The sequence below is a fragment of the Salminus brasiliensis genome, chromosome 20, assembly GCF_030463535.1.
Source record: "Salminus brasiliensis chromosome 20, fSalBra1.hap2, whole genome shotgun sequence".
Taxonomy (NCBI): domain Eukaryota; kingdom Metazoa; phylum Chordata; class Actinopteri; order Characiformes; family Bryconidae; genus Salminus; species Salminus brasiliensis.
Window position 1 is genome coordinate 2107450 of NC_132897.1, and position 9897 is coordinate 2117346.

Consider the following 9897-nt stretch of genomic DNA (forward strand, 5'->3'; position numbering starts at 1 on the left):
CTGGACTGGGCCTTGGAGCGATGCAGGAGTGAGGTCCTGGTCTTATGCTTGCGTTAGATCAATGTCAGATCCAGGGCAGATCCACCTCGCAACCGATCTGCTGGAACATCAACGTACTGTCCGATACCACAGGACACCTACAGAGGTCTTCGTAGGTAAAGTGAGCTGTTCTGGTGCCACACAGGTGACCTTTAGCATCACAGGCAGAAGAAAAACACACAGCCAGCAGAAGGCAAAGAAACGATGTAGCCAATCAGGTTCAAGGCCCACAGCAGGGGTGGGTAACAGGGGCTGGAGTCCAACAGGCCTACTAAACCTGGCAGTTAACTCAGGTGTCCTTGAGCAGGAAAAGCAAAAAACCTGAGCAGAAGTCCAGCCCCCTAGGACTGGAATCGCGACCCCTGACCTGGACCCTTCTCAAACATTAACGCTCGTCATTTTAACACCCATTATAAACCACTGCAGCGATGCAGCGCACTGAGATTCCTCCTCGTACAGGAGTCCTCGGCTTCGGAACCCCTACCCACCAGCAGACCGGTCTGCACCTCACCTCATGGCAGCGAGAGCGAGCAGCTAGGCCGCGAATGCAAAGCATTGCTTTCCAAAGTGAAGACAACAGTGTAGAGTGTGCAGAGTTCCTCCGAAAACCAGCCAGCCACAGAGTGCCCCATAAACAAGCCTCCCCTTAGGCCGTGAAATATTCCCAGCTTCAAAGCCATTCAGACGCAGAACGATTCCAGCTCAGCCGTTACAGCCTCTGCCAGGCTTCATTTTTAAGTAATGAAGCCAATTCATTGCATAATTAGGTTTAGCTAAATTACTCCCAAGCCAAAGCAGCCCGGGGTAATGTAATAAAGTTATTAACATTCCAGCTTTGGAAGCAGACGCGGACATGGGTAGTTATAGTGTATGAAATATATCATTTCGTGTTATTTGAAAGGAAAAGAAAGCCCAAATCGAGGCTCCTCAGCTGCTTTAAAGGGTCCAAATCCTGAAAAAATGGCAATTCCTGAAAGAACCAGTTACATTTAGGCCACTTTGCTGCTACATTTTGCTGCATGCACTTTTATTTGCATTGGAATGAATGAATCAGTGAGTCAAAGATCCAATTAATTCTAATAATTTCAGAACATCAAATGTTTTTGGCTTTTTTTTAAAGATTATTTGTTTCTTTGTTTGTTTTATAGAAATAAAGTGAGCATCACATATACCTTAAACCTTTTATTTGGGAGATACTGATGGAATGAATCAGTGAGTCAAAGACTCGAATCATTTCAGCATTCCAAATATTGTTTAAATATATTTATTTATTTATTTATTTATTTATTTTACTTATCTATTTTACTTTACTTATTTGTGTGCTATTTCTTTACTCTTTTGATCACTGAGCTTTTATTTGTTACTGTTTTATTTGGCAGACACTGATAGAATGAATCAGTGAGTCAAAGATTTGAATCATTTCAACACATTTTTTAAAGTTTATTTATTTGTTTGTTTGTTTGTTTGTTTTAGTGTTTTGATCGCTGAGCTTTCTAACACGTTTATACATGAACTTGTATTTGGTAGACACTGATAGAATGAATCAGTGAGTCAAGGACTCAAATCGCCAAATATATTTTTATATATTTTCTTATTTGTTTATTTATTTGTTTGTTTGTTGTTGGTTTACTGTTTTGATCACTGAGCTTTCTAATAAAACTGACCATCACATTTTTACACTTAGACTTACGTATATGTGGCAGATACTGAATGAATCAGTGAGTCAAAGACTCAAATCATTTCAGCATTCCAAATATTGTTTAAATATATTTGTTTATTTATTTATTTTACTTATCTATTTTACTTTACTTATTTACGTGTTATTTCTTAACTCTTTTGATCACTGAGCTTTTATTTGTTACTGTTTTATTTGGCAGATACAGATTAAATGAATCAGCGTGTCAAAGATTTGAATCATTTCAGCATAACAATTTTTTATTTGTTTTATTCATTTTTATTTGTTTGTTTGTTTGTTTGTTTGTTTGTTTGTTTTAGTGTTTTGATCGCTGAGCTTTCTAACACGTTTATACATGAACTTGTATTTGGTAGACACTGATAGAATGAATCAGTGAGTCAAGGACTCAAATCGCCAAATATATTTTCATATATTTTCTTATTTATTTATTTGTTTGTTTATTTGTTTGTTGCTGGTTTACTCTTTTGATCACTGAGCTTTCTAATAAAACTGACCATCACATTTTTTACACTTAGGCTTAGGTATATGTGGCAGATACTGAATGAATCAGTGAGTCAAAGATTTGAATCATTTCAGCATAACAAATTTTTATTTATTTTATTTATTTTTATTTATTTGTTTGTTTGTTTGTTTGTTTTAATGTTTTGATCGCTGAGCTTTCTAACACGTTTATACTCAAACTTATATATAACGTATTTGGTAGACACTGATAGAATGAATCAGTGACTCAAGGACTCAAATCGCCAAATATATTTTTATATATTGTCTTATTTGTTTATTTATTCATTTGTTTGCTTGTTTGTTTGTTGTTGGTTTACTGTTTTGATCTCTGAGCTTTCTAATAAAACTGACCATCACATTTTTTACACTTAGACTCACGTATATGTGGCAGATACTGAATGAATCAGTGAGTCAAAGACTCGAATCATTTCAGCATTTTTATTTTTTTATTTTTTATAAACAAATAATTTGTTTACTTTTGAAAATATGTATTTATTGTTTACTCAAACTGACTCAATTTTAATATTTATTTTTTTGTCTTTGAATCCTTTGATCTCCGAGCCTTCTGGCTCCTCCCGGAGTCCCCGCCCACTCACTCCCCCATGCAGATCCCCGCGTTCCGATTGGACGCTGGCTCTCCGCTTTGAAGCGCTTCCTCAGATCTCGCTATGAGGAGTGTGTGAGTGTGTGTGAGAGTGTGTAGTGAAGACTCCGGAGCGCAGAGAGCGGAGGGGACTCGGTCTCGCGCTCCTTCACGAGGATTTACTTTCACGCGTAAACACGAGTGGCTTTTAATCCGGTTTAATCGCGACGATTCGACTTGGGATCCGTTTTGGGGCTGTCTCGAGCTCATCTGGGTGATATTTGGTGCCGTGGACGTGCGTGTGTGCGTGTGTTTGTGTGTGCTGGTCGACGCGGAGTGTGTGTGTGTGTGTGTGTGTGTGTGTGTCTGTGCGCGCGCACGGCGCACGGCGCACTGCGCTGCTCCCTCTCCGGACCTCACTTGGATATCGGAGTGTTTTCTGGTGTTTTGGAGGATTCAGCTCGGATACCTGCTTCACTATCGATCTGTATTGGCAGTATTGATTAGTTGAAAGTGTGCGCTATGTGATTGGACCCCCCCTCGCCCCCCCCTCACCCTCCAGCTCTCTCCGGTCCGCCTCCACCCACATGAGCGAGTCTCCGTGTGGATCCACAGCCAGCTCGCGGAGAGAGAGCCCCACGAGCCCAGAGGAAATCCCCCTGTTCGTTTCTGTGCCCCCCAGTGCCCGGGTGTCTGCCCCCGTGCCCCCTCCTCCCTCTGATCCCGCGCGCAAGGGGCACAGACTGCCCGTCCGGATCCTCGCCATGCTGAGCGCGCACACGGGCCATGTGCTGCACCCGGACTACCTGCAGCCCGTCACCATCGAGGTCAGCACCTCACACACACACACACACACACACACACACATCGCTTTTAGCTGGGCTTAGTTTATGAGGGCTGTGTTAATGGTTCGAGGCTGCTCGTGCGCAGCTCATTTCCCCTTTCATCTGGACGCTGGGTTTACAAACAGGCTATTTACTGTTACTGTGTTATAAACAATATATGCCATATATAATATTTACAGATACTGTGCTATAAACTGTGGCAAAAAGTTATAAATGAATTATTACTGTATTATAAACACGACATTTCCTGTTATTACTATGCTATAAACAGTGGTTTTAAGTAGCAGTGATATGTTATTACTATGTTGTAAATAATGCTATTACATACTATTACTACGATATAAACAGTGCTATGAATCTACTATTAATTACTGGTACTATATTCTGAGCGATGTTATAAAGATGCTATTATGTATTATTACTTAGCTATAAACTGTGCTGTGAATGTTCTATTCATTAGTATCGACAGATTATGACATTGCAATTATTCACTATTACTATATCAGGAAGTTGCTATTAGTTATTATTACTTTGCTATAAACAATACATTGACGCTGCTATTATTTACTATTACTACATTATAAACAGTGCTGCAAATTTACTATTAATAGATTATGAAGTTGCTATAATAGGTTACTATTACTATGCTATAAACAGTGAAATGTAGTTGCAATAACAATGGTATAAACAATGCAATGAATGTGCTGTTAATTACTATTATTATTATGAATTTGCAGTTAATCACAATTACTTTGTTATAAACAGTGCTATAAATGTACTATTACTATTATTATAAAGCTGCTATTATTTCCTATTAATATGCTATAAACAGGGCTGTAAAGTTGCTGTTATTTATTATTATAAACAGTTCTACAAAATTGCTATTGTTATATTATGAATTTGTTATGAATTACTATTACTATGTTATAAACTAAGCTTAAAATTTACTATTACTATTATTATAGAGCTGCTATTACGTCCTAGTACTATGCTATAAACAGTGCTGTAATGTTGCTACTATTATTATTACTATGTTATAAACAGTGCATTCAAATTTACTATTAATATAGTATGAATTTGCTGTTCATTACTATTACTATGTTATAAACTAAGCTTAAAATGTACTATTACTATTATTATAGAGCTGCTATTACTTCGTATTACTATGTTATAAACAGTGCTGTAAAGTTGCTATTATTTATTATTACTATGTTATAAACAGGGCTACAAATTTACTATTAGTATAGTATAAATTTGCTGTTAATTACTATTACTATGTTATAAACAGTGCTGTAAAGTTGCTATTAGCTACTAATACTGTGTCATAAGCAGTGCTATGCATATTTAATTTTGTTTGATTTTATTATAACGTTGTTATTATTTGCTATTACTACTCTATAAACAGTGCTATGTATTTGCGTTATTTATTAATTGTATGATTTACAGATTTTCGGGTAGCTTTTCAATAAGGTGACTGATTTGATTCAGAGCAGCGTTTATTAAACGAGGGCCGCGGCAATGAAGCGAGGCTCCTCGTACGCAGCTGTTCCTCTATAAGCTGGACGCTGGGTTTGCAGACAGTACTGTGACCGGCCTGAAGCACACTGAAAGGCCGGACCGTGCTGATGTAACACACCAGAACCGAATCCAGTCCCCTCGTATCCCGCCACTGTTTCCCTCCGCTCACTCCTCGACAGTGTCAGGCGTCGGCACGGGGCTTTCTACTGCTGATTTGGACGCAGGGGTCAGTTTGGTCAGGGGTCGTAGCTCTTCTGTGCTGTTGTCAGGCACCAGTGGATGAAGAAAACGCAGGGTCGAGTCTGTAGCCGTGTCTCTGGGCTTGTTTTCATGTGTGAAGCAGTCTGGATAAGGTCAGAGGGCACATGCCCGAGCTGTGGCCCCTGATGCTTTCATGGCTTGGCTGTTGATTGGCCTTGTATGAAACGATAGGCGGGCATTTCTACAGTTCCTAGTTCGTAGGCCTTGTTTAGGATCTGCAAAATACCGTAATCGTCATAAATCAGATCGTAAAAATCGATGTCGTCCGAAAGGTCTGGTTGGAAAGTGCTGATATGAATGGTTGGTTTGTTTTTTGAGTTATTTGAGCTGTTAAAAACAGCCTGGCTTTCGAAAAGGCAGCTATTAAACACTTCCGATCAAAGCTACGCCATCTGCCCCAAACAGCCTGACATTTAAAGAGGCCTGGAGTTGCTTTATTACTCTCGCCACCCTCACAAACAACAGTAAAGAGCAGCTCGGGCATGCCACGAGTTCCAGAGTCGGCCCTTTCAACTGTGCGCCGTCATCTGCTAGACCTGCTCGGCAAATAGTTCGAACAGTGTGTCACTGATGAGGGCTCTGTAAATGAACTGAGGCTGAGTGCTTCTCTGGTATTTCCCCTTTCAGTCGGACACCAAGAAGTGCTGAGAATTCACCGCACTTAAAGGTTTCGTTTAAATATGTGTCCTGTCCCGTCCTGTCCCAGCAGATACGACAGAAAAAAATAAAAAAATAAAAAGTTGATTTAGCATTTTTAAATATTGGCGAGCTTCTTGTTTCTAAGTAATGGCTTATTAAATTCATTATTTATATATATTTATATTTATTATTATTTATTTTATTATTTATTCTATGTTAATTTTGTATTAAAGACATGTTTTAAGAAAATAAGTTATTATTTGGAGATGTTTTTTTAAAATATTTAAAATATTAGCAATTAAGGAATTATGTCATTTCGAGATCAAGGTTCTGGAAGTTATAATTTCCAGATATAAAAAAAAAAATAAAAAAAAATAAATGAGGTACTACATTTGACATAACCAGATATGAGGGAAATTAAATCCTAATTTTGAGATGAAGTCAAAAGTTTGGACATTACATCAGTATTTTTATAATACTAGCTAAATCAAAATATTGAGAAATTAAGCAGTTTTGAGGTATTAAGTCACATTGAGAACATAATTAATTATTATGTCAAGATAACAAACAAAAAATCTGAGATGTAAAAATTTGAGATGCTAAATCAAACGTTTGGGAAATTAAGTCATTTATTCCAGATAGTAGCTACACCAAATTTAGAAAAATGAGATACTTTTGAGATACTGAATTAAAATTTTGAGGACATAAGCCAGAAGTTTGAGATATTAAGCAATGAAGTGGATACTAAAACAGAATTTTATTAAAATAAGCCAGAATTTTGAAATATTAAATAATTTAGGGAAAGTAATTCATTTTGTTAAGGTTAAGCCATTTTTTTTTCATCTTAAGAAAGAAATCTGAAGTTTTTATGGAAATTAAGTCATAATTTTGAGATACTAATTATTATTCAGGGAAAGTAATTTATAGTTTTAGGAAAATAAATTAAAATATTGAAAAAAGGTTGCTATAATATTAGTCAAAATATTGAGAAAATAATATTACATATAAATAATATTAAATAATACTGAATGAGGGGAATGAAAACATATATATGTATACACAAAATACATTACATCAGCAAAGTTATCAACAATAAGCCAATATTTAATATTCATATTTCAGCATCTCCATGTTTCTCCTTTAGCGAATTAAGTCTGATCACATTTCTCTACCGTCTCTCTCCCTTCAGCTGGACGCAAAGAAGAGCCCGCTAGCCCTGCTGGCTCAAACCTGCTCCCAGATCGGCAAGCCGGACCCTCCTCCATCCTCCAAGCTCAGCTCACTGTCCTCCAGCAGCCTCGGGGAGAAGGACAGCCGCTCGTCCGGTTCAGGCCTCAAGTCTGGAGAGCAGCACCAGGGCGGGGAGGACAAGTCCAGCTTCAAGCCCTACTCCAAAAGTGGCTCGGAAGGATGCAGGAAAGACGGAGCTGGCATCAACGGTGCAACTGAGAAATCTGGGTTCAGGGTGAATTCGTCTGCTTCCTCGTGTCCCACATTCCCTCCTCTTGCCTCATCCCCAAGGACCAGCTCGCCATCCCAGCACGGCCTGGGACAGACGCATGGGCACCGGCAGACCCAGTCTCCGCCTGTACAGAAGGCGTCCCAAGCCCAGGTTCCTCACGTGGACTCCAAAGACTCTGCAGACAGCAGCAGTAGCAGCAGCAGCAGTAGCAGTATAAGCATTAGCAGCAGCAGCGAGCGTGGTGGCGGCAAGAAAGACTCGGACCATGGCAAAGCAGGTCTCGACAATGCCCAGCTGGCTAATTCTAGCCATGTGCGTGCTACCGCTAACTCCAGCAGTGGAAGTTCCTCCAGCAGCCCTCAACCTTCGGACGGCAAGGCCGAATCCCAGCCGTCCCTGACTGCGTCCGGCCACATTGCACCAGTGTCCCCATTCAAGCCTGGCCACTCTGTCTTCCCCCTGCCTCCCTCCACCATGGGCTACCATGGTTCCATCATTGGCGCCTACGCAGGGTACCCGTCTCAGTTTGTCTCCGGCTTGGATCCTGCCAAGTCCGGTCTGGCCGGGATGGCCGTCCCTGGGAAACATCCGAGCTCCAGTCCACTCACAGGTGCTTCTCCACCCTCCTTCATGCAAGGCTTGTGCCGGGACCCATACTGCCTCACCTACACCAATGCGCCTCACCTCGGTGGGGGCAGCAATTGCACCAACTGCGTCCACGACCCTTCCTCTTCTTCTCTAAAGTCAGGCTTCCCACTTATGTACCCATCCCCACACCTCCACGGCCTCCATTCAAGCTCCCTATCGTCCGCGGCCTCCGGCTCCCTCTCCCATCCGCTCTACACCTACGGATTCATGTTGCCTAGCGATTCCCTGCCCCATGCCTGCAACTGGGTGTCTGTGGCGGGACCTTGCGACAAGCGCTTTGCCACGTCTGAGGAACTCCTGGCCCATTTGCGCACACATACCGCCCTCCCCGGAGTGGACGGCAAGCTCCTGTCTGGGTATCCTTCTTCCATGTCTTCCGTGTCCTCCTGCCACCTCCACTTGCCCCCTCCCAGCAGTCCAGGGGCGCTTCCGAGCTCGTTTTCTCTACGAGGGTCGCCCGGGCTCGGCCTGGCCAGGTATCACCCCTACGGCAAAGCCCATCTGTCTGGAGCTCCATCACTCCCTATGCACTCTCTCCCTGCCACAGCGCCCTACTACTCACCTTACGCCCTCTACGGGCAGAGACTGGGATCAGCGTCGGCACTGGGGTACCCCTGATGGACACGGCAAAAGGGACAAGGGCAAGACGTCTTTCGGTAAAAGAAGCTCCTGGCCAAACTGCAAGGCGGGGTGGAGTGGCTTAGGGCGGATGTGCAAGAGCGAACGGAAGGTGTTTACTCTGGGAAAGGAGAGAATGCGCTTCCGAATAACAGCAGAACTGGTTACTTTGTTTTAATTTTATTTGATGATCAAAGTTTTATTTCAATCTATTAAAAAAAAAGTATATTTATTTTTCTCTCGAGCGCTTGGCTTTCTACACGGGACAGATGTACCAAATTCATTAGCTGTCACTTTGGCACAAGAACGATATTTTCCAAGTGATTGCTGTTCCCACAATGCATTTTTATAACAATACAGCTTTGCTAATATGGACGTTTGGGCGTATTGATCTTTCAGTCATCACTCGTTTTCTTGTTTTTCCCTTTTCTATGTCACTTTTCCTTTTGTGCGTCAGGTCTTTCTCGCGTCTTGGCTCTTTCTCGGGCACTCCGGCGAGCACAGCTTGTCTGACAGCCAGTTTGTTCGTGAAAATTGGCCACTTTTTTTGTTTTGTACGTGTACAATTCAAAGGATACGACACAAACAGACAGACTTGATATATTTTCTATCGTGACGGATGATTCTGCAAGCTCACTGAAGGAATCGGGGGGGGACGGGAAATGAATACGAGAAGAGTAATATGTAGAGATGGCGGTGCTATCCATTTAACAGAATGTCTTATTTTGTGTAATAAATGAAACTTGGTTACATTTATTCCTGTGTTTCTCTTTTCTCAGTATTAACGACATTTAGTGGGTCTGTACCAGCAGGGGGCGCTGCCAGGGATTTTGAGCCCCACAATAAGATGTTACACTGGGCCCTACATCCCCAGAATTCTGCCAAAATACTCAATTAATACATTTTTAGGGTCTGTATCAGTCACAGGCCCTAAGGATCGCGCTGATTTCCCCCTTCATGCAGCGCTTCTACAGCTGACTATGGCCGAGTATGGCCAAAATAAATGAAACGGCCCACAACCTACGATTTTCCTCAAATTTGTTTTTGCTATTGTGCATTCTGATAAGACTGATATATATATATATAT

At 41.3% G+C, this 9897-nt stretch overlaps 1 protein-coding gene across 1 annotated transcript; it reads left to right on the forward strand.

Moving 5' to 3' along the window:
• The first annotated feature begins 2931 nt into the window (after positions 1-2931).
• znf703 (zinc finger protein 703) lies at positions 2932-9566 on the forward strand. Its single transcript, XM_072664572.1, has 2 exons — positions 2932-3646; positions 7272-9566. The coding sequence occupies exons 1-2, from the start codon at positions 3407-3409 to the stop codon at positions 8808-8810; spliced, it is 1779 nt and encodes a 592-aa protein (XP_072520673.1). The 5' UTR covers positions 2932-3406; the 3' UTR covers positions 8811-9566.
• The last annotated feature ends 331 nt before the right edge of the window (positions 9567-9897 follow it).

Coding starts and splice junctions, on each gene's coding strand:
- znf703 (XM_072664572.1), top strand. CDS start 3,407: ATGAGCGAGTCTCCGTGTGGATCCACAGCCAGCTCGCGGAGAGAGAGC. Junction 3,647..7,271: donor TGCAGCCCGTCACCATCGAG/GTCAGCACCTCA, acceptor CTCTCCCTTCAG/CTGGACGCAAAGAAGAGCCC.